Below are 25,598 nucleotides of genomic sequence, written 5' to 3' on the forward strand. Positions count from 1 at the left end.
TTCATAACCCTATTACACATACTGTCCACCTACTTTTGGACCACTGTGTGTATGTATGTATATAGCAGCCACGCAGTATATAACACAGGCGACGTAGTATATAACACTGGCCACGTAATATATAGCACAGCCCACGCAGTATATAGCAGCCACGTAGTATATAACACCGCCCACGCAGTATATAGCAGCCACGTAGTATATAACACTGCCCACGCAGTATATAACAGTGGCAACGTAATATATAGCACAGCCCACGCAGTACATAACACAGCCCACGCAGTATATAACACTGCCCACGTAGTATACAGTAGTGTGGGCACCATATCCCTGTTAAAAAAAATAATAATTAAAATAAAAAATAGTTATATACTCACCCCCTGGGATCCACCGAAACTCCGGCGATACGTGCGCGGCTGCCGCCATCTTCCGTTCCCAGGATGCATTGTGAAATTACTCAGATGACTTAGCGGTCTCTTCTGGGTAATTTTGCAATGCATTGCCGGGAACGGAAGATGGCGGCAGGCGCGAGCAGATCGTCGGACAACGGAGGGTGAGTATAGCAGGTTTTTTGTTTTTTTTATTATTTTTAACATTAGATCTTTTTACTATTGATGCCGCATAGGCAGCATCAATAGTAAAAACTTGGTCACACAGAGTTAATAGCAGCGGTTACGGAGTGCATTACCCGCGGCATAACGCAGTACGTTACCGCCGGCATTAACCCTGTGAGAGCGGTGACTGGAGGGGAGTATGCGGGCATCGGGCACTGACTGCGGGGAGTACGGAGCGGCCATTTTCTTCCGGACTGTGCCTGTCGCTGATTGGTCGAGGCTCCTGCCTCTCTAGAATTGTCTAAAGGGTACTTCTGTCTGTCTGTCTGTAATGGAAATCCTGCGTCGCTGATTGGTCGCGGCTGGCAGGAAGACAATCCGCGATGGCCACAGTGAATTCCGCTAAAGGTACCTTCACACTCAGTGACGCTGCAGCGATACCGACAACGATGTCGATCGCTGCAGCGTCGTTGTTTGGTCGCTGGAGAGCTGTCACACAGACAGTTCTCCAGCGACCAACGATGCCGGTAACCAGGGTAAACATCGGGTTACTAAGCGCAGGGCCGATGTTTACCCTGGTTACCATCGTAAAAGTAAAAAAAACAAACACTACATACTTACCTACCGCTGTCTGTCCCCGGCGCTCTGCTTTCCTGCACTGACTGTGAGCACAGCGGCCGGAAAGCAGAGCGGTGACGTCACCGCTGTGCTTTCCGGCTGGCCGGCGCTCACAGCCAGTTCAATAATATAGTGGGAAATCCGCAAAATTAATGAACATGCTGCGTTTTTTACCGCGATTAGTTTTTTTTTTTTTTACGGAAAAAAACTGCAACATATGAACAAAAATTGCTTAATGCATTATAAATGATGGAATACTTTTTTAAGCGTTTTTATCTCGTTTTATAGTGAAAAAACGCGAAAAATCCTGAACGTGTGTACACAGCCTTAGGCCTCTTTTCCACTTGCGAGATAAACGTCCGTGTCTCGCATGTGAAAACCAAGCTCTGGCACCAGCACTCCAGAGCGGAGCGTGCGGCCGCATGGCAACACATGGAGCCGCACACTCCGCTCCCAAGTGCCGGCGCCAGAGTTTGGTTTTCACATGCGAGACACGGACGTTTATCTCGCAAGTGGAAAAAAGGCCTTAGAGTAATGAAAAATTTCTGCTTTACTTTTAAATATTTCTAACATGCTAACAAAAAAATCTTTTGATTCTGCTGTAAACTAAACATATGGTTAATGTTACTTAGCAATTTTGTCCTAAAAACTCTGTGACAGACTAACATCCAGCAAAAATGTGATCATGTGTACGTAATTAACCCTCATGAAAGGGGTCACAGGAGGATGTCAACAATCGCTCTGACGCAGGTGGTGCACTGTCAAACAAATTGGTGCTGAGTACAGCACTGGTGCTCCAACTAACAATTCAATGTTCCTTACCACAGATGAGCTATAGTAGCAGAGCTGGTCAAGGGAGACAGGAAGGATAGAGTCCAGTGGGCAAAAGGAAACCACATTTAGATTGATGAGCAGTGGCAAAATATTGCTTGGTGAAATGAATCCAGATTACTGATTAAACCATGCTGATGGAAGGCAGTGGAGTTCTGCCAATGGCAGCAGTCCACGTGACCTCTGTGGATGCCCGGTGCTGAACACCACCAGACTGGTGTAAGTTGGAACACCACCAGACCGTCATGTAAGTTGGAAGGATCTATATGAAGTGGGCTCACATGCTGAACCTGCTCTATAGCTGGTGAGTACCGTGTATTTTACACCTCAGACACCTGTGGTCAACAATGACCATGGCATTTAAGTGATTAACAGGGTGAGAACCCTCTGTTAGGCCGGCGTCACACACAGCGTATGAAAATACGGTCCGTATATAACGGCCGTAATACGCTGAAAAGTCCCGAAAATAGTGGTCCGTAGCTCCCCCATAGGCATGGTGTGTCACCGTTTTTTGCGCATGGCATCCTCCATATGTAATCCGTATGGCAGCCGTAATGCGTGTTTTTATCGCAGGCTTCCAGAACCAACATACCGCTATACAAGGGATCCATGTGTAAAAAAAAAAAAAATATATATATATATATATATATATATATATATATATAATATGTATGTCAGGGAGACACATATATGTATATATATTATTACTTCATACAGCGCGAGATAGCAGAAAGCCGGTAATTGAATTACCGGCTTTTGCTTTCTCCTTCCTAAACCCGACATGATATGAGACCTGGTTTACATACAGTAAACCATCTCATATCCCCATTTTTTTTTGCATATTCCACACTACTAATGTTAGTAGTGTGTATGTGCAAAATTTGGCCGTTGTAGCTAGTAAAATAAGGGGTTAAATGGTGGAAAAAATTGGCGTGGGCTCCCGCACAATTTTCTCCGCCAGAGTAGTAAAGCCAGTGACTGAGGGCAGATATTAATAGCCTGGAGAGGGTCCATGGTTATTGGCCCCCCCTGGCTAAAAACATCTGCCCCCAGCCACCCCAGAAAAGGCACATCTGGAAGATGCGCCTATTCTGGCACTTGGCCATTCTCTTCCCATTCCCGTGTAGCGGTGGGATATGGGGTAATGAAGGGTTAATACCACCTTGCTATTGTAAGGTGACATTAAGCCAGATTAATAATGGAGAGGCGTCAATTATGACACCTATCAATCCAATACTAGTAAAGGGTTAAAAAAAAAACACACACACATTATTAAAAATTAATTTATTGAAAAAAATCACAAAGGCTGTTGTATTAATTTATTCTACTCTCAATCCACTCACTGAAGACCCTCGATCTGTAAATTAAAAAAAAATAATAAACCAACAATATACATACCTTGCGAGGATCTGGCACGTCCAACGATGTAGATCCATCTGAAGGGGTTATAATATTTTGCAGACACGAGCTCCGCTAATGCAGGATGCTCATTTCTGCAAAACCCCGGCGAATGAAGCTAAATATAGGTCAATGACCTATATTTAGCTTCTTTTGCGGTGAGGTGCCCTCTGCTGGCTGTTCCTAGATCGTGGGAACTTTCCTAGAAAGCTCCCAGGCTCGAGATCATAAGAGGACGCCCTCTGCTGGTTGTCCTCATATGAACTCGAGCAAGGGAGCTTTCTAGGAAAGTTCCCACGATCTAGGAACAGCCAGCAGAGGGCGCCTCACCGCAAATGAAGCTAAATATAGGTCATTGACCTATATTTAGCTTCATTCGCCGGGGTTTTGCAGAAATGAGCATCCTGCATTAGCGGAGCTCGTGTCTGCAAAATATTTTAACCCCTTCAGATGGATCTACATCGTTGGACATGCCAGATCCTCGGAAGGTATGTATATTGTTGGTTTATTATTTTTTTTTTTTAATTTACAGATCGAGGGTCTTCAGTGAGTGGATTGAGAGTAGAATAAATTAATACAACAGCCTTTGTGATTTTTTCAATAAATTAATTTTTAATAATGTGTGTTTTTTTTTTTTTAACCCTTTACTAGTATTGGATTAATAATGGATAGGTGTCATAATTGACGCCTCTCCATTATTAATTTGGCTTAATGTCACCTTACAATAGCAAGGTGGCATTAACCCTTCATTACCCCATATCCCACCGCTACACGGGAATGGGAAGAGAGTGGCCAAGTGCCAGAATAGGCGCATCTTCCAGATGTGCCTTTTCTGGGGTGGCTGGGGGCAGGTGTTTTTAGCCAGGGGGGGCCAATAACCATGGACCCTCTCCAGGTTATTAATATCTGCCCTCAGTCACTGGCTTTACTACTCTGGCGGAGAAAATTGTGCGGGAACCCACGCCAATTTTTTCCGCTATTTAACCCCTTATTTTACTAGCTAGAGCGGCCAAATTTTGCATATACACACTACTAACATTAGTAGTGTGGAATATGCAAAAAAAATAGTGATATGAGATGGTTTATTGTATATAAACCAGGTCTCATATCATGTCGGGTTTAGGAAGGAGAAAGCAAAAGCCGGTAATTGAATTACCGACTTTTCTCTCTAACAGCGCTGCGTATTCCTCGCAAGTCACACTGCTGGTCCGTGTGTAATCCGTATTTTTGGGGCTTCCATAGACTTTCATTGACGTTTTATTTGCGCAATACGGTGACAAACGCAGCATGCTGCGATTTTCTACGGCCGTAGAAAGCCGTATAATACGGATCAGTTTAATACGGCAGATAGGAGCAGGGGCATAGAGAATAATTGTGCCGTATTTTTTGCGAGTTTTACGGACGTAGTTTCTGCGCTCTTACGTCCGTAAAACTCGCAAGTGTGACGCCGGCCTTACCCTCCTTGGACCAAGCTAAAGTGAGAACCCAGTGGCAACTGGGAGTGCGTCCAATTCAGATTTCTATGTATGTCTGTGATGGCAGTGTCAGCAATTTGTACATGCTACATGAATGTATAAAACCCTCCTATTGGGTGTTTGTTCAGACTGTGTAGATAGAGTAATGGCATGTACAATATTTTCTTGGTATAAAATTGTGGTCTGTTTCCAATGTCATGACTGAGTTTTTCCCCTATGGTGGCTTTCACAGTCTCCAGATCTTAATCCTTTAAATCATCTCTGGAATGCGGTAGAATAGGTTAACATTCCTACTAAATGACTTCAACACCTAGCAAAATCTCATGTAATGACATTGTTGCAGAAGGCCAAAGAAGGTGCAACGTGTTAGGCTAGGTTCCCATTGCGTTAATGGGACCGCGCTAACGGACAGCGTTGCACGGCGATATTAACGCCGTGCAACGCGTCCGTTAGTGCGCCCATTAACAACAATGGGGACGCGCATGACTAAGGCGTGCCATTTTCGGCACGCGCTAGCGATGTGCCGGTGTTTTGTGGCGCGCCGCGGACGCTGCTTGCAGCGTCCAAGGCGCGCCCGCGGTCCGTTCCCCACTCTCGCAGATTGGAGATCTGCGAGAGCGGGGATGTTTAACGCGACCCCTTTACAACACATTGCGTTAGCGCAATCCGCTAGCACTAGGCGCTAAACGGATTGCACTGGATTGCACTAACGCAATCTGAACCTAGCCTTAGGCTGGGGTCACGAGTTCAATGCGGGAAACTCGCTTATCAAGTCCCGGCACTGCCACCATTTGGGACCAGAGTGTGTGACTGCATGTATTTCTATGCAGCTGAACGCTCCGGTCCCGAGTGCCAGCATGAGTTTCTTGCATTGAACTCACAAGTGTGACCCCGGCTTTACTCTGTGTCTGTCACGATTCAGCTGTCAGGTAATCCGGGACCAGGGGCTCCTTCCCTGTCCCTAACACTAGGGGGCGCCCAAGCTCGCCCTTTTCCCCAGGATACTTTTGAAGGTGAAGATGTCAGGGCCTCCACTCTTGCCTTATCTACTGAATCAGCCCTCCGTCTGTACTCTTCCCCACCCAACCCAACTAACATGGCAACACGAACAAGGGTAATTGAAAATACTAGGCATACAAATATACACTCACATATAACAGCGGAATGCATCGGAGAGTGGAGGATGGGGAAAAACTAAAGTAAGAGGAGGGAAGGGAATTATCACACTTACAAACCACGCAACAGTCACAGATAACTCCTCCAAACTCCTCATATAACCACTAAAACACCTCTCCTCCAAGTCATGCAGTATAAGCTATCTCTGACAATGTGTTTCAATCAGGACCCAGATTATAAAGGGGATAGGTGTGGCTAATCGAGCTCGGACTCCCAGAGTTTCCAACATGGCTGATTAACCCCTGTTCTGCCAAAAGAAATAAACACTATTTAAAAAGGTGAAGTGCTTTTCAATGCAGGAGTAGGAGCAATCAGACCCTGCAGTCTTCTGGTTCCTCTGTGTTGCAGTAACACTGTGACAGGTTCTCTAACAAAGTGACTATTCAGTGTATGTCTTGATCTGTTTGTTCATGGACAATGTATTACACGTGTCCTTTTATAATATTTCTTCCTGTAAGTAACTAAATTGCACCCTGCACTATTCCAGGCATAACCTTGGCAAATGTTCAGCAAAAAATGTATTTCTGTAGAAACCTATGATGGCAAAGAAATGTGTGGAAAAATAAACATGTAAAATATCTTGATGTTTGTGTAAGAAAAATGTCTAAAAATCTGATTTTTTTTTTTCTTTAGTTCCTCAATTGTTAATGGATTGAAGGTACTTTAACTTGTCCTCTTGAAATTGCACAAACAGCATGGATCCTATGTCTCCAGAAGCACATGGGTGGTCTATTCTCCAGAAATTGAATGAACAAAAATCTATGGGCCTTTTTTGTGACGTTTCCTTGATGGTTGAGGGTAAAATCTTTCTTGCCCATAAGAATGTTCTTTCAGCGTGTAGTGAGTATTTCTATGCAGCACTAAGCAGAAATGAGCAGCAGCAGTTTTTGGTTCTGGACAATGTGAGCTTGGAGGGTTTTAGTCATCTTCTAGATTTTATATACACATACAAAATCCCGACTTGTCATGTACAAGACTTTATGCAGGCTGCCCAGCTGTTGCAAGTTAGTCTCCCGCTCACAGTTCAAGTGGTCAATGTATCCAGCAGTCCACATAACAGTAGTCCAAAGGAAGAAATCTGCATCCCGGATGATGATGATTATGATGGGCCAAATCAGGATTTGGCGCTGAGAGAAATTGAGAGCCAACCAAGACAAGAGAGAATCCGACAGGATAACCTTCAGATTAACAACAGTCTTTATAAGGGGGAAAGAAGACTAATCGAAACAATGACGCCAATAAAAGACAAAACAAAGATACAAAAAAGGCCAACATTTTATAAAGAAACGTATGTTGTTCGAAAGCCTGGATACTATATGCGGACACAACTTTCAAAGCCTGGACGGTTGAGGAGAGAAAGTCCTGTGGATGACAGTCCAGAAAACTCCTATATTAACCCTGGCTATACGAGACAGGTGCCTATTACAATTCACAATGATGGTTCTTCAGAAGAAGCCGATGATGAAGCCGCAGATATTTGCATTAATTTATGTGATGATGCTGATACTCCTGATCGTTCAGAACCTTTGAATGACTTGAGGTTACAAGAAGAACCACTCAAGCCTATTATCTATTCTACCATAGTTGGACTGGAGAATGCTAATGCAATGGAAAGAGTAGATGGGAGCGAAAACCTTGCAGGAATAGTACACAGATGTGACCGATGTGAACTACTATTGACATACTCCGAGTTTCTAAATCACCAGGATGATCCAGGAGTGAATCTTCTCCAGTGCAGCTTCTGTGATAAACAGTTCAATTACAGGTGAGAGCCGTCTGTCATTGATTATTATGTTGTCCTGTTATGGACATGTAGGTTGTGCTTTTGGTTTCTTATGCTGCTTATGTGGTTAATATTAACCAGTATTATCCATCCCCTGCATCTTTACATATCTGCACTAAAAAAAGTGGGGCGGCAAACTTGTTGAGCATTTAAGAGAACTGTCATGCAATGGAGAATTTTTCATAGCAATATTTTGTATTTGTATGAACGTACAAGGATTATAGCTAAAGTCATAGAAGGCTTACATTCCCATATAAACGTTTTTATGTAGGTACTATCTAAAGTTACCATCCTTTTCCATTTTCTTTAGGAGGAGATAAGTTATATGCCCCTCTTAGTTGTGGCATCATAGTCTATAGGGGTGGTGGTGGGGAAATAGAGTATGACAAGAAAATGAGGGCATAAAGACCACAGCAATTTTGCAGATGCACCCTAAGGAGGACCTGGATCATTTAGTGATATTAGCTAATTTGGAAGAAATTTCCACCATGTCCTGAGAATCATCATTGAGTTATCAAGTTTATTCCAAAATCGTGGACGGTAGCTGTATACTATTTGACAGATCTTTCCAAAAAACGTTCTGACTGCCGTTTCTGTCTCAAGGCGCTATGTTGTGAATTCGAGGTCTGATTTTTAGTAGGGGAGATAGCGACTTTTGGATTAGCTAGTCCTCTCAGGTGAGACCCCTTCATTGTGTGGAGCAGTGGAAGATTGGAGAGATGGTAAGTAGTGATGAGTGACCGTGCTATGATAAGGTGTTATTGTACGTGTGACCCTGAGTGCTACATAAAGCTACATACACCACTTTTGCAGGACAATGCAATTGTATTGGTTATGGAACTCTTCCTGGAAAATGACTGAGCTTTCTGGCCTTCACAATCCCATTATCTTAATTGGATAGATGGATGAGGTTGAAGGAGCTACTCAGAGCATCTTGGTACCTCCATTTAATTTCTGGCAACTGTGAGAAGCTCTCCTGTCTACATGGGCCACAACAATTCCTGAGGCTCTGATGGCCAAAGAATCCATAAACTGTACTAGATGAGTGTTTCTAGTATTGTGGCCTTTCTTTCCATGACCCACGTTAAATATGGACACCTCATTTTACATGTCCTTTTCATATCTATTTATTCTGTTTTTTTGTTTTTTTTTATAACTAATTTTCATTAACTTTTATAAAATTTTACAATCAGTAATGAGACAAAAACAATCACAATTTGGCTTACAAATTAGAGGGCCATGAAAGATTGGAGTACAATTAGGCCGGGGTCACACTAGAGAGGAATACGGATGTATGAGAGGCTCAAAAACAACGCATTGCACACGGACCAATGTTTTTCTATGGGGCAGCTCCCATCAGCCGTATATTTCTCGGCCGTATTTTACGGACTTAAAAAATCGCAGCATGCTGCTTTTGTTAGCGTATTGCGGACAGAGTGACGCTCCTAGAGTTATATTATAGATACACACTATCTATATCAGTGAGCCACACATATACATATATATTTATATTTCATACAAGGCTAGATAGCAGAAAAGCCGGTAATTCAATTGCCGGCTTTTGCCATCTCCTTATCAAACCCGACAGGATATGAGACATGGATTACATACTGTAACGGGGTCTACCAAGCTGGGGTACCTCTTTCAGTACCACCCCGTGTTTCAGGAGGTCCACTCTGCTTTTGCTGGATTCTGAATGAAGGACGCTGGCTGGAATTCCTTGATTACGTGAGAGCATATAAAAGCTGACTGCTACTCCACGTATTTCCAGTCTAAAAGAACACACTTTATTCACAGCACACAGAATATATAACACAGGTACACAGGGTAGGCCAATAGAAAAAGCAGGCCAGACATACATTACAATAGCCGCAGGGGGCCGGAGCCTGCTGATATTTACTGTGGGAATTACAAAGGTGGGGGAGGACAAAAGGGGAATTTATTCAGTCGCCATGACAGCACAACGAGAGGGGATCCGCCCTTCAGGGACAGGAAACCTCAGACATAAAAGGGCGGCACCTCACTCACCCGCCAGTTGGTTTCCTGTCCCTGACAGTGGAACCTCTTCAGACAGGCCCCGAGAAGAGGGTCGAAGAAAGAATTTATCCCACGCCTGACAGACCGATGCAGGTAGCGGGGTCCCCCTACCTCGGCCTGGTCAGGTAGATGGAAGCACCACACGGCAGGGGTACTGTTGGTGTAGGTGTCGGCAGGAGGAAGCGGCCCGAGGCATTAAGGGCCTTGCTTCTACGACAGCTGCTTTTTACCTGGGGGTCTCCAGGGTGCCGCTTCTGCTGGGGCCTCCGGGGTCGGTCCGCCGCTTGCGCCAGGGTCTGCGGTGGCTAGGGAGAGCTGCCGTCCTTGTCCGGCGCGTCCGCTCTCAGCGCCGCAGCGGCGTCCGGAAGAGGCGTGTCCGGATGACGTCGCGAGCGGCGCGGGGCGATGACGCGGCCGCGCATGCGCGGTAGCGACTTCTTCTGGCTAATGGCGGCGCCCGGCGTCTGGGGAGGGATTTTCTGGCCACGAGGGGTCCAGCGCTTTAAGCGGACGCCTAGCGGTCACGACCCTACCAGCGCAGTACCGGTCGTCGGCAAGTGATTTCCCTGCTGGCCCCCATCCGGGGGTGGTACCCAGGGGGAGGAATTTAAACGGCGTACTGAAGCCACAGCTTGTTCCTGTCCACCATTTCCAATATGGAGTCTCTGGAAGGAACACCGCAGCTGGGCGGTGAGCAGCAGCAGCAACCTGAACAGCCTTTGAGCAGCTCCCAGTGGCGTTCTAGTGGCAGTAGTCGCGCTGGTAGAGCTAAAGAGGCTCAGAAACCAACTAAGTCCTCAGGCCGTAAGAGATCTCCGGCTAAGAAGGACCCCCCGATCACGGTACCTTTCGCTGCAGGGATGGGTAAGTGAGCTTCGTGAAAGTACGTTTCTGATAGCTGTCCCTCCTTGTATTCCCTCTCTCCTTATTAGGGGAGGAAATCTGTGTCCAAATCCAAACATAGGGAGTGTGCCATCTGTACGGAGCCACTTCCAGATGGACATGAAAAGAAATTGTGTAGCATCTGCATTCAACGGTTAATTGAGGACGAGGCCCCTGACCTTACGTCTACTCTTAGGGATCTGGTTAGACAGGAGGTCAGAGATTCCATGAGGTCTCAGAAGTCCGTTTCAAAAAAGAGGAAGGAGATATTATCCCCAGCCTCAGATGTGGATTCAGACACGGGTGGTGTAAGCTCGGATTCTCATCCGTCATCATCATCAGAGGACATGGAATCTAGTCGAGCCTGTCTATCACTTGATAGGATTAACCGCTTAGTCAAAGCTGTCAACAACACCATGGGCATTGAGGAGACCCAGGCGGAATGTTCCATTCAGGACATAATGTTTAAAGGCATAGATCGCAAATCCAAAAGAGTATTTCCGGTAGTTGATAAAGTTAAATCACTGATTACGAGAGAATGGAAGAAACCCGAAAGGAAGGGGTCACTCCCACCAGCATTCAAAAGAAGATATCCCTTTGAGGAAGAGGCTTCTTCCTCCTGGGACAAGGTCCCGAAGCTGGATGCGGCGGTGGCCAAAGCTTGTAAAAAAACGTCTCTCCCATTTGAGGATCTGGGAAACCTAAAGGACCCGCTTGATAGGAAAGCTGAGGTATTCCTTAAAGGAGCTTGGGAAACATCAGCAGGTTCCCTGAGACCGGCGATTGCGGCCACCTGCACTGCCCGGTCGTTGATGGTATGGTTGGGTAATCTAGAAGACCAGCTCAAGGATAAGGTTCCTAGGTGCGAGATCCTATCATCTATGTCTATGATTCAGGATGCAGCAGCCTTCCTTTCGGATGCGTCAGCCGATTCCGTTAGGCTAGCTGCAAGGTCATCAGCACTGTCTAATGCGGCCCGTAGAGCTCTTTGGATAAAATGCTGGCCAGGAGACTTACAGGCCAGATCGAAACTATGTGGCATCCCCTGTGAGGGGGTTCATTTGTTTGGCCCAGTCCTGGATGAACTTCTAGAAAAAGCAGGTGACAATAAAAAGCGATTCCCTCTTCTAACAAGACCCTTCTATAGACGAGACTACAACAGAGGAGGGCTGTATCGCCGAAGATCGGACAGAGATTCAAATAGAGATTCGACCAGATATAACTCTTATAGAAGAAGAGGTAGAGGTTATATGTTTAACTCCTCTAGAGACTCTAAAAAGCCTCAATGACTGGCGGACCAGGTGGGCGGTAGGCTGTTGGCCTTCTACCCAGCCTGGTTGAAAATCACCAATAGTCCATGGATACTCAGTATCATTAAAGAGGGGTTAAAGTTCCAATTCCACCATACCCCCCAGGACAAATTTAAATTAACCCCTATCCGTTCTTCTCCCGCAGAACAATTGGCGTTGGAGTCAGAAGTTCGAGATCTCCAAAAAAAGGGGGTTCTCGTTAAAGTACCTACGAAGGAACAAGGTACGGGGTTTTACTCCCCTTTATTCCTGATAAAGAAGCCAGATGGATCATATCGTACCATCATCAATCTAAAGGGCCTGAATGTATTCCTGCGGGTCCCATCCTTTAAAATGGAATCTGTGAAGTCGGCAATAAAGCTTCTTTTTCACAATTGCTTCATGGTTGTCTTAGATCTGAAAGACGCCTATTACCATGTCCCGATACATGCAACTCATCAGCGCTTTCTCAGGGTGGCGGTTTCTCTTGCCGGCACAGTAGAGCACTTTCAATATCAGGCACTCCCCTTTGGTGTTGCAGTCGCACCTCGGGTTTTCACTAAGATTATGGTAGAGGTTATGGCACACCTTCATGAGCAAAACATACTAATAATTCCCTACCTGGATGATTTATTGATTGTTGGGCGTTCAGAGTCACACTGTAAAGAGCAGTTGGAGAAAGTGATAGCAGCATTACACAACTTAGGATGGATTATCAATCTCAAAAAGTCGCGTCTTCAGCCCTCAACGTCACAGCAGTTTTTGGGTCGTACGGTGGATTCGGGTCAGCAGGAATGTCGCCTGCCAGACTCAAAAGTCGATTCTATTCGTCGGCAGGCCTCCAGAGCAATTAATAATCCCGTAGTCTCCTTAAGAAATGCTATGTCACTCTTAGGTTCACTTACTTCTTGTTTTCCGGCGGTGATGTGGGCACAGTTTCACTCCAGGTCTCTGCAATGGGATGTTCTGCATAATTTTCGGCGGCTGGGCGCTAACCTTGATAAAAAATTTTCCCTATCTGTAGACGCCACGGGTTCCCTAAGTTGGTGGACGCACATCCCTAATCTTCGTAGAGGTGTACCTTGGACAAATCAGATAACACGGGTGATAACAACTGATGCTAGCCCCACGGGTTGGGGGGCACACTGGGAAGACAATTACATTCAGGGTCTGTGGTCCCAATCGGAGCGAGACACGTCCTCCAATTTGAAGGAATTGATGGCGGTGGAACGCGCCTTAGATAGGTTCCTTATACCTCTGCAGGGTAGACATGTTAGACTACTCTCTGACAACCAGGTGACCGTTGCTTATGTGAACCACCAAGGAGGTACACGGTCTAGGTCATTAATGAACGTTACAAATCATATTTTTCAGATGGCCGAAAATCACCTGCTCTCCCTTACGGCCCTTCATATAAAGGGAAATCTAAATACCATGGCCGATTACTTAAGCCGCAACGAGCTCAAACAAGGGGACTGGTCTCTAAAACCGGCTGTCTTCAATCAGATCGTACGGTTGTGGGGATGTCCAGAGATAGATCTGTTTGCCAGTCGAGGAAACAAGAAACTCCATCAATTCTGTTCCCTAGACCCAAGGGACAACCCGTACGCAGTCGACGCTCTTCTGATCCCCTGGAATTTCAGTCTCGCCTACGCTTTCCCTCCTCTGAATCTCATTCCTATAGTTCTGAGGAAAATTCGGGAAGACGGAGCCCGAGTGATTTTAATAGCCCCGTTCTGGCCCAGAAGGTCATGGTTCCCATGGTTGAGAAGCATGTCCATTTCCCAGCCATGGATCCTCCCAGAAATACCGGACCTCCTTTCCCAGGGTCCAGTCTTGCATCCACGAGTAACCAACTTGCACCTGACAGCGTGGAACTTGAGAGGTCACTTCTGAAAGGAAAGGGATTCTCCCAAAATCTTGTAAATACTCTACTTAAAAGTAGGAAAGCCTCCACGACTAGCATTTATGTTAGGGTATGGAGGAAGTTCCTATCAAGTTCAGGAGCACAAATCAATCAAAAACCTGATATTGCTCAAATCCTAGAATTTTTACAGAAGGGCCTAGAGTTAGGCTTAGCCACCAGCACCCTTAGAGTTCAGGTTTCAGCTCTAGGGGCACTATATAATTCCAACATAGCCAGTAATCACTGGATAACAAGGTTTTTCAAAGCGGTCACCAGATCCAGGCCGGTTGTTAAACAAAAGATAGTGCCATGGGATCTAAATCTTGTGCTCTCGGCTCTAACACAAGCTCCGTTCGAGCCTATTGACTCTGTTCCAATCAAGATCCTGTCGGTCAAAACAGCCCTCTTAGTTGCCCTTACATCGGCAAGAAGGGTTAGTGATCTTCAGGCATTATCCAGGCAACGTCCATATATGCAATTTTTGGAAGATAGAGTGGTGATGAGGCCTGACCCTCTTTATCTTCCAAAGGTTGCCTCAAAATTTCATAGATCCCAGGAGGTGATCCTACCTTCATTTTGTCCTAATCCCTCTAACAATAAGGAGCAGAGATTTCATTGTTTGGACGTACGTAGGTGCCTTCTCAAATACATTTCGGTAACAGACACCTGGAAAAAAGACCACGCTTTATTTTTATCCTACCAGGGGGTTAGGAAGGGACTTAGAGTATCAAAAAATACCCTAGCCAGATGGATTAGGGAGGCGATATCTCTTGCTTATACCGCAGGTGGCGTGGAAATTCCAGAAGGTATAAAGGCACACTCCACTCGTGCGGTAGCCACATCCTGGGCTGAGAGAGCAGAAGTATCGATTGAGGACATCTGTAAGGCGGCCACATGGTCTTCTCCATCCACCTTTCTTAGACACTATAGATTAGATCTAGGTGGCTCCTCCGACCTCACGTTTGGGAGAAGGGTGCTGGAAGCTATTATCCCTCCCTAGTCACTTTTTCACTTCTCTGAAAGTCTCTCGTTGTGCTGTCATGGTGACTGAATAAATACGTACGCTACTCACCTGGTAGCAGTGTTTTTTCAGGAGCCATGACAGCACCCTTATATTCCCTACCCTCTTTGTTTATGGGTTCAACACTTCCTTTAGAAAAATTCCTAAGTTTATTCACTGGGTGAATTGTACCATATATTAATATTGTTTATGTGCTACTAACCTAGAAGGTCCTTTCATACTCTGTAAACCAACTGGCGGGTGAGTGAGGTGCCGCCCTTTTATGTCTGAGGTTTCCTGTCCCTGAAGGGCGGATCCCCTCTCGTTGTGCTGTCATGGCTCCTGAAAAAACACTGCTACCAGGTGAGTAGCGTACGTATATCGTGTCCCCTCTGCCCAGGGGCGCAGCCTGTGGACTGATGCATTTCACATGGAACCTATTCTACATAATATATACTGCATAACATATTCTTGGTGCTGGGGGTTCTGTAACACGGCTCCCCTTTTCAGCGACGCGATCAGCATACACAGTCTGATCCTTAACGGATCGGTTTGGGGATGACCGAAGTTTATGGGGTTGGTACAAGTTCCGTTTGTCGACTTAGTCCATCAGCATTACCGTTTTGTTTGCCAGGTCTGTAGTGGATGGTGAAGTCCAGAGGTTGTAGGGCTAAACTCCACCGCAGTAATCTGGCGTTGTCTCCGGAGACCCGATTAAGCCAGACTAGGGGATTATGGTCCGTTAGGAGGGAAAACTGTCGTCCATACAAATATGGTTGTAACTTTTTGAGTGCCCATACTATTGCCAGACACTCCATATCGATGGCCGCATAGCTCACTTCACGGGGCAGTAGTTTCCGACTCAGGTAAGCTACTGGGTGTTCTTGGCCATCCGGCCCGACTTGGCTCAGTACTGCCCCCAATCCAAACATAGAAGCGTCTGTGTGGACCAGGAAACGTTTAGTTGGATCGGGTGTGGCCAATACAGGGGTATTGGTGAGGGCGTCCTTTAGCTGGCGGAAGGCTTCCTCACACTCTGGGGTCCAGGTTACCTGGCGGGGTTGGTTCTTACGGGTCAGATCAGTGAGGGGCTTGGCCACGCTGCTGTAATTAGGAACGAATTTCCTATAATCCCACCGCTGCCACCAGTGTAACGGGGTCTACCAAGCTGGGGTACCTCTTTCATTACCACCCCGTGTTTCAGGAGGTCCACTCTGCTTTTGCTGGATTCTGAATGAAGGACGCTGGCTGGAATTCCTTGATTACGTTAGAGCATATAAAAGCTGACTGCTACTCCACGTATTTCCAGTCTAAAAGAACACACTTTATTCACAGCACACAGAATATATATCACAAGTACACAGGGCAGGCCAATATAAAAAGCAGGCCAGACATACATTACAATAGCCGCAGGGGGCCGGACCCTGCTGATATTTACTGTGGGAATTAAAAAGGTGGGGGAGGACAAAAGGGGAATATCATGTCCCCTCTGCCCAGGGGCGCAGCCTGTGGACTGATGCATTTCACATGGAACCTATTATACATAATATATACTGCATAACATATTTTTGGTGCTGGGGGTTCTGTAACACATACAGTAAACCATTTCATATCCCTTATTTTTTTACATATTCCTCACTACTAATGTTGGTAGTGTCTGTGCAAAATTTGGGAGCTCTAGGTGTTAAAATAAAGGGTTAAATCACAGAAAAAAACTGGCGTGGGCTCCCGCACAATTTTCTCCGCCAGAGTGGAAAGTCAGTGACTGAGGGCAGATATTAATAGCCTAGAAAGGGACCATGGTTATTGCCCCCCCCCACCCCCCCCTGGCTAAAAACATCTGCCCCCAGCCACCCCAGAAAAGGCATATCTGTAAGATGCGCCTATTATGGCACTTAGCCACTCTCTTCCCACTCCCCTGTAGCGGTGGGATATGGGGGAATAATAAGGGGTTAATGTCACCTTGCTAATGTAAGGTGACATTAAGCCTGGTTAATAATGGAGAGACATCAATAAGACACCTATCCATTATTAATCCAATATTCACAAAGAGTTAAAAAAAACACACACATTAGGACAAAAATATTTTAATGAAATAAATACACATGGGGTTGTAATAGCTTTATTATACGCTCAATCCAAATGATGACCCTTGTCTTCTGAAAAACAGTAAAAAACAAACAAACAAAAAAAACAACAATATCCCATACCTGTCCGCCGTACAGTCATGTCCCACGATGTAAATCCATCTGAAGGGGTTAAAGAATTTTACAACCAGGAGCCTGCTAATGCAGCCACCCCTGGCTGTAAAAACTGGAGAATTAATGGAATGCCAGGGGAACGTAGGTACATGCCCCCCTGCTGGCAGAACCTCATATGAACTATGTGGGAATGTTTCTGGTCGGTGCTGTTATACTGATTAATGATACCTGGGGGGATGAAATCCGTCTTGTTTAATCTTTATTTTCAGTTTTATGTTAATGATATGCTCATTTTTCGGGGCGGCGTGTGAGAGTCTACATGTGGTGCTCTGCTTAGGTATTCATAATAAAAATAGCTCAACAGAAATGGCGGTACCATTATCAATTATTAACTATATTTAAATGTCATTATTCATTATGATACCTATATATAGGACTGTAAATTGGACAGATCGTCAGATTAAATATATACCAAGAGTGAAAAAACGATCGAACAGTCCAAATGGTGAAAAAAATATAAACACTTTATTGTCATTTTATAGTAAGAACAGACTTGATGGAGGAGAAAGGGAAAGGTGCATATGTGCAGTATAAAGTGCAGGATGCACGATGCAAGCTAAAGGTCAACCAATCATATTGTTATATTTGGTAACCAGCCATCACGTTATAATACAATATACTATAGACCAAATGCCCAGAGTAAATACCAAAGTGGTATAGTGTTCCTGCCTAGGTAGGTATATAGGTAATGTACTTGGATATTAGGAATATATAGTGGCTAATAGAGCATACACATTTGGGATATTCAATGCATACCTGGTAGAAACACCTTATAATGGAGGGCACAAAAGCACGTGCTGCACATGGGGCGGACAAACTATTTGCAATACGATTTTAACATGAACTATTTCATAGAGCAATTTTGTACGTAATTTACAGTTTTCCAAATAAATATTCTTCAATATTGTGTTTGTATATGTACAGGTCCTTCTCAAAAAATTAGCATATAGTGTTAAATTTCATTATTTACCATAATGTAATGATTACAATTAAACTTTCATATATTATAGATTCATTATCCACCAACTGAAATTTGTCAGGTCTTTTATTGTTTTAATACTGATGATTTTGGCATACAACTCCTGATAACCCAAAAAACCTGTCTCAATAAATTAGCATATTTCACCCATCCAATCAAATAAAAGTGTTTTTTAATAACAAACAAAAAAACCAACAAATAATAATGTTCAGTTATGCACTCAATACTTGGTCGGGAATCCTTTGGCAGAAATGACTGCTTCAATGCGGCGTGGCATGGAGGCAATCAGCCTGTGACACTGCTGAGATGTTATGGAGGCCCAGGATGCTTCAATAGCGGCCTTAAAGGGAACCTGTCACCTGAATTTGGCGGGACTGGTTTTGGGTCATATGGGCGGAGTTTTCGGGTGTTTGATTCACCCTTTCCTTACCCGCTGGCTGCATGCTGGCTGCAATATTGGATTGAAGTTCATTCTCTGTCCTCCATAGTACATGGCTGCACAAGGCAAGATTGCTTTGCGCAGGCGTGTACTATGGAGGACAGAGAATGAACTTCAATCCAATATTGCAGCCAGCATGCAGCCAGCGGGTAAGGAAAGGGTGAATCAAACACCCGAAAACTCCGCCCATATGACCCAAAACCAGTCCCGCCAAATTCAGGTGACAGAGTCCCTTTAAGCTCATCCAGAGTGTTGGGTCTTGCGTCTCTCAACTTTCTCTTCACAATATCCCACAGATTCTCTATGGGGTTCAGGTCAGGAGAGTTGGCAGGCCAATTGAGCACAGTAATACCATGGTCAGTAAACCATTTACCAGTGGTTTTGGCACTGTGAGCAGGTGCCAGGTCGTGCTGAAAAATGAAATCTTCATCTCCATAAAGCATTTCAGCCGATGGAAGCATGAAGTGCTCCAAAATCTCCTGATAGCTAGCTGCATTGACCCTGCCCTTGATGAAACACAGTGGACCAACACCAGCAGCTGACATGGCACCCCACACCATCACTGACTGTGGGTACTTGACACTGGACTTCAGGCATTTTGGCATTTCCTTCTCCCCAGTCTTCCTCCAGACTCTGGCACCTTGATTTCCGAATGACATGCAAAATTTGCTTTCATCAGAAAAAAGTACTTGGGACCACTTAGCAACAGTCCAGTGCTGCTTCTCTGTAGCCCAGGTCAGGCGCCTCTGCCGCTGTTTATGGTTCAAAAGTGGCTTTACCTGGGGAATGCGGCACCTGTAGCCCATTTCCTGCACACGCCTGTGCACGGTGGCTCTGGATGTTTCCACACCAGACTCAGTCCACTGCTTCCTCAGGTTCCCCAAGGTCTGGAATCGGTCCTTCTCCACAATCTTCCTCAGGGTCCGGTCTCCTCTTCTCGTTGTACAGCGTTTTCTGCCACATTGTTTCCTTCCAACAGACTTACCATTGAGGTGCCTTGATACAGCACTCTGGGAACAGCCTATTTGTTGAGAAATTTCTTTCTGGGTCTTACCCTCTTGCTTGAGGGTGTCAATGATGGCCTTCTTGACATCTGTCAGGTCGCTAGTCTTACCCATGATGGGGGTTTTGAGTAATGAACCAGGCAGGGAGTTTATAAAAGCCTCAGGTATCTTTTGCATGTGTTTAGAGTTAATTAGTTGATTCAGAAGATTAGGGTAATAGGTTGTTTAGAGCAGGGGTCCCCAACTCCAGTCCTCAAGGCCCACCAACAGGTCATGTTTTCAGGATTTCCTTTGCATTGCACAGGTGATGCAATTATTACCTGGGCAAGACTAAGGAAATCTTGAAAACATGACATGTTGGTGGGCCTTGAGGACTGGAGTTGGGGACCCCTGGTTTAGAGAACCTTTTCTTGATATGCTAATTTATTGAGACAGGTTTTTTGGGTTATCAGGAGTTGTATGCCAAATTCATCAGTATTAAAACAATAAAGACCTGACAAATTTCAGTTGGTGGATAATGAATCTATAATATATGAAAGTTTAATTGTAATCATTACATTATGGTAAATAATGAAATTTAACACTATATGCTAATTTTTTGAGAAGGACCTGTATATCTCTATCTCATATACAGCCAGATACAGGGGATTCTCAATAAATTATAATATTATCAAAAAGTTCAGTTCTTTAATACAAAAAGTTAAACTCCTATCTACTATATAATTGTCTATGGGTCACTTCCGTCTGTCTGTCTGTCTGTCTGTCACGGATATTCATTGGTCGCGGGCTCTGTCTGTCATGGATATTCAAGTCGCTGATTGGTCGTTGCTGTTTTGCCACGACCAATCAGCGACCGGCACAGTCCGGGAAAAATGGCCGCTCCTTCCTCCCCGCAGTCAGTGCCCGCTCCATACTCCCCTCCAGTCAGCCCTCACACAGGGGTAATGCCAACGTTAATGGACCGCGGTGTAACGCACTCCGTTGACGCAGCTATTAACCCTGTGTGACCAACTTTTTACTATTGATGATGTATATGCAGCATCAATAGTGAAAAGATCTAATGTTACAAATAATAATAATAAAAAAAGGTTATTCTCACCCTCCGCCGTCGCGTCCTCTCCTCGGCAATGCAAGCGGCAGGTTCCGGGGCCAAGGAAGGTATGCGAGAAGGACCTTCCATGACGTCACGGTCATGTGACCGCGACGTCATCACAGGTCCTGCGCTCATACCAACCCTGGGACCGGAAGCTGCCGCCTGCACCGCAAACAAGCGCCAGGACTACAAGGGGCCTCGGATCGGATGGTGAGTATGTTTATTTTTAGGTTTAACTCTTTTTTTTTTTTTTTTTTTAACCTGTTACATACGTGTCTGGGCAATGTACTACGTGGCTGGGCAATATACTACATGACTGGCCAGTATACTACGTGGCTGGGCAGTATACTACGTGGCTCTGTGCTGTATACTACGTGACTGGGCAATATACTACGTGACTGGGCAATATACTACGTGACTGGGCAATATACTACGTGACTGGGCAATATACTACGTGACTGGGCAATATACTACGTGACTGGGCAATATACTACGTGACTGGGCAATATACTACGTAGCTGGGCAATATACTACGTGTCTGTGCTGTATACTACGTCGCTGTGCAATATACTACGTGGCTGGGCAATATACTATATTTTGGGGGTTAATCCCACAGTTATGCGCACTGATATGACAATTTTTGCCTTACACGTCGGCTGTGTGCTCCGGTGACGTGTATCTTGCTGACGCGCTGATGGGTGGATACCGGCTGTATGTTCTTTATCATGTGACTAGGGGTGGCTACCTTTCCTCCCCGATGGTCTGAGATGCATTTGCGCTGTGGCTCTGGGCGCATTAATATGAGAACTATCCTATGCACGCCGGTTAGAACTAGGCACAGTTTAGTGACGTATACTCGGCGCGCTGGTGTGCTGTGACTATCCTACGTGTCAATATACCCGGATGGGAGGAGGGTATATATTATGTACGGGTGAGTGGCTCTCTTACCTTCTCATTGTTTGGATGGTCTATATCCCCTGATGAACCCCCGCCAATCCCACGGGGGGGAAACGCGTCGGGTATAGCTAGGGATGATGCCCCTATTGGAGATCTTCTAGGTGACCTGATGGATGCCCTCAGCGCTTAGAATGGAGTATTGAAAATCAGATGAGTAGAAGCGTTTTATCTTTCCGCATACATTGAGCTATGAAAATAGGGTATTATCATCTAGATATGTGTTTGTGAAACTTGCTTAAAAGATCTCTGGGGTATGCTATTTTTTAGGCTACCGCTCCTTTTATTTATATCTGGATAAAAAAGATTATTTGACTGTATTGTTGCTCCGATATATATCCATAGGGGTAACTGGGATATCGTTGGAACCCCCCTCACTCTTTTTGGAGCAGTTTCCTTATTTAAAAATTTTCTTGGATAGATGAGACATTAAAGGGACTCTGTCACCTGAATTTGGAGGGAACAATCTTCAGCCATGGTGGCGGGGTTTTGGGGTTTTTGATTCACCCTTTCCTTACCCACTGGCTGCAATATTGGATTGAAGTTCATTCTCTGTCCTCCATAGTACATGCCTGCGCGAGATAAGATTGCCTTGTGCAGGCATGTACTACGGAGGACATAGAATGAACTTCAATCCAATATTGCAGCCAGCGGGTAAGGAAAGGGTGAATCAAAAACCCCAAAACCCCGCCTCCATGGCTGAAGATTGTTCCCTCCAAATTCAGGTGACAGTGTCCCTTTAACATTTTTTACCCTTTATTCTATGCGTATATGTACATTAATAGCCCTATGAAGGGTTTAAGTGTGAAAAAACAATTTTTGTTTTTTTGCTGAGTTGTGTTTTTTTTTTTTTTTTTCTATTTTCCTATTTTTTTGGGGGGGCTATTAGGGTGAGCCGTCGTGGAGCGGGGCGCCTACCGCTGAAACAAGGTGCCAACCTCCGCTGTCAGGTAGGGACCAGCATCAGGGCTCCTGACAGGGTGAGATGGCTTACATTCTCTTTTTCTCTTTCCTTACTCCCTATATTGATTGTCAGAATGTTTTCTAAATTTGGAATAAATTGGGGGCGTGGCCTGAATGTCCATGTGAGCGGACGCGCGGCAGAGCGCTCCCGCTACTAACACTGTAATTATCCTCATAAGCCGCAGCTGAGCGGCGATTCACGGCGCTTACTGGCTGCAGGAGAGTCCCGGGAGTGCGGCGGTGAACAGCGGCGGCCCCGAGGTCAGCAAATATGACCAGGAGCCGGCGAGGCTGGGACCGGCCAAGATGGCGCCGACGCCAGGGAGAAGGCGGAGAAGGACAACGCAGCATGCCAGAAGAGAATGGCGGCGGCAAAGCTCCAGCAGTTTGCTAGAGTGGAGGCCGCAGGGAGCGCAGGAAAAGCAGAGGAGGACGCCGGAGCAGACACAGAAGGAGAGGAGGAAAGCCCAGCAGAGGAGCAGGAGGTACAACAGGGGAGCAGGGATGGTGACATGGCGGTGGTAGTAGGGGGATCTGAAGATAAGGAGCCAGGAGCAGAGCCCACCCTTAGAGACGTTTTTGCACTGGTGTCATCATGCAAACAATCCCTGACCCAGCAGCTACAGGAGGTCAAGGGGGATACAGCCCAGATAAATGCAGCCCTGCAAAAGATTGACAAACGTGTAGGGGCTGTGGAGGAAAGGGTGAGCACGGCAGAAGATCATATAGTGCAGCTGCAGAAAGCGGAGAGGAAGTTTACTCAAGCAATATCGGAGCTAGCTGCAAAAAATGAGGATCTGGAAAATAGGTCCAGAAGAAATAACATTCGTATAGTGGGTGTCCCTGAAAAAACTGAGGGGAGGAATCCCACGGAGTATATTGAAAGCTGGCTCCTTGAGACTTTTGGTGATGCAGCACTGACAAAAGTATTTGCGGTAGAAAGAGCCCACAGGGTCCCACCGAAACCACCTGTCCCTGGAGCAAGTCCCCGTACCATGCTTGCCAAAATCCTAAACTACAGAGACAGAGACATTATCCTGAGGAAGGCTAGAGACATGACGGATCTGACAATTGGAGGTCAAAGAATCGCTATCTACCCTGACTATTCCGCCCTGGTACAGAAACAACGGATGATGTTCACGGGTATCAAGAGACGACTGAGGGAATTGGGAGTGCAATACTCCATGATGTTTCCGGCACGACTGAGAGTGGTGGCGTTGGATAAGATTCATTTTTTCCAGACGCCGGAGGACGCTACCCAGTGGATAGATTTTAACGCTAAGAGGCTTAAAGGGAAAGGAGATTGAAAATGCGGGGTGGGTTGGTCGGGAGGTATTTTACTTTCTTTAAAAAGGGGAAAAAGAGATTGACTGACAGTACATTGATAATTGAGATGTGAAGGTTTGAGGGTGGAGCTGGGCATTACTCAGGGAACGCACTGGGAGTGCTGATGCGGCGGAGAAGTACGAGGGAGGAAGGGTGTGCAGCGTACTAAAAGTTTATTTAGTTTCTTGCAGTTGTAAGTTAATACATGTTGAAATATTTTCTTCTTCTAAGAACTGCGCCGAATTCTATTATAAACGGTAGCGGGAGGCGGAAGGAGAAGGTTACGTTAACAAGAGTGTTCGCAATGGGTGGTGGTGCCCCACTCTTGATAAGAGGCAGAATGTATAGTATTGGGGGGGGGGGGGGGGTAAGGGATGGGAGGGAAGTTAGACAGCTCAGAACTGGGAGTAATGACATAACTGAAGATGATGAGTCACATAATAGGGGACCGCTTTAAGATATTGAGTTGGAATGTGAGAGGTCTGGCGGATAAGTCTAGGCGAGCTGCGAGCTTGCAGTATGCGAAGGATCAACGGGCCTCTATGATTTGTTTGCTAGAGACGCACTTGATACAGGAGAAAGTGGACGTACTGAATAGACGTTGGATTCAGAAAGGGTATCATTCTACCTTTTCGACGTACTCAAGGGGTGTGTCAGTGTTGGTGCCGGTGGGAGTGCAGTATGAAGAGGTGAAGGTATGCGTGGATGCTGAGGGTCAGTATGTGGTGATACAATGTATATTGTATGGAGTGAGAGTGTGTGTTGCGGCAATGTATATTCCACCTCCATATTCAAGTAAGAAGATCAGGGAGGTGTTGGAGAAGGTGGAACAATGGGGACCGCTACCACTTTTAATTATTGGGGATTTGAACAATATTTGTGACGACTTTTGGGATAAAAATAAGAACACCCAGAACAGGTCGGAGGGGCACACTACAACATTTGGTACCTATGTGCGTGAAATAGGCATGATTGATCTATGGAGAGTTAGACATGTTGGGGAGAGAGGGTACTCGTGCTACTCGCCGGCTCATGCTACGCTATCCAGAATTGATATGGCGATGGGTAACCGCCTGTTAGACACAATGGTGGGGGAGGTGCGTTATCTGCCGAGGGCCCTTTCGGATCACAGTCCAATTGAGGTGGAGGTCAGGTTGTTGGGGACACGGACCGCAAGCGGGAGAGAATGGAAGATCCAACCTAACTGGCTACAGAGTATTGACTTGGAGGGTATGGGGAAGGAGGTGACGGAATTCTTTGCTTTAAATGATGGGAGTACAGATGATCTAACTGTTTGGGATGCAATGAAAGCGTACCTGAGAGGGCTGCTATTTAGAGACATTAGTAGGTGTAAGCGGAAGACAAGGGAGGCAGAGAGAGTGGCGGTGGAGGAGCTGAAGGCGGCAGAGGACGAGATGGTAGTGTTGGGGACCTCCGAGGCAGAGAAAAGGTTGAGAACAACGCAAACTCATATGGAAAAGATTCTGCTGGGAAAAGCTGAAAGGAAGCGGGAGTTTCAAAGGGTGACTTATTTTCAGGAGGGAGAAACAGTGGGACACATGCTATCGGTGGTAGCTTCTGCTCAGCGTAGTACCTCGTATGTACATTGGTTGGTTTCAGATGGGGGGAGCAG

The 25,598-nt window shown here is 45.7% G+C and overlaps 1 protein-coding gene across 2 annotated transcripts in view; it reads left to right on the top strand.

The window, feature by feature from the left end:
- LOC138677355 (myoneurin-like) overlaps nt 1–25,598 on the top strand; it is a 70,478-nt gene that overhangs the window by 6,763 nt on the left and 38,117 nt on the right. For both annotated transcript variants that reach the window (XM_069767418.1, XM_069767427.1), the window contains exon 2: nt 6,683–7,814. In XM_069767418.1, coding sequence (XP_069623519.1) covers nt 6,745–7,814 — 1,070 coding nt within the window. In that variant the 5' untranslated portion in view covers nt 6,683–6,744. The remainder of the gene's footprint in view (nt 1–6,682; nt 7,815–25,598) is intronic.

Source organism: Ranitomeya imitator, chromosome 1, assembly GCF_032444005.1.
Source record: "Ranitomeya imitator isolate aRanImi1 chromosome 1, aRanImi1.pri, whole genome shotgun sequence".
Classification (NCBI taxonomy): domain Eukaryota; kingdom Metazoa; phylum Chordata; class Amphibia; order Anura; family Dendrobatidae; genus Ranitomeya; species Ranitomeya imitator.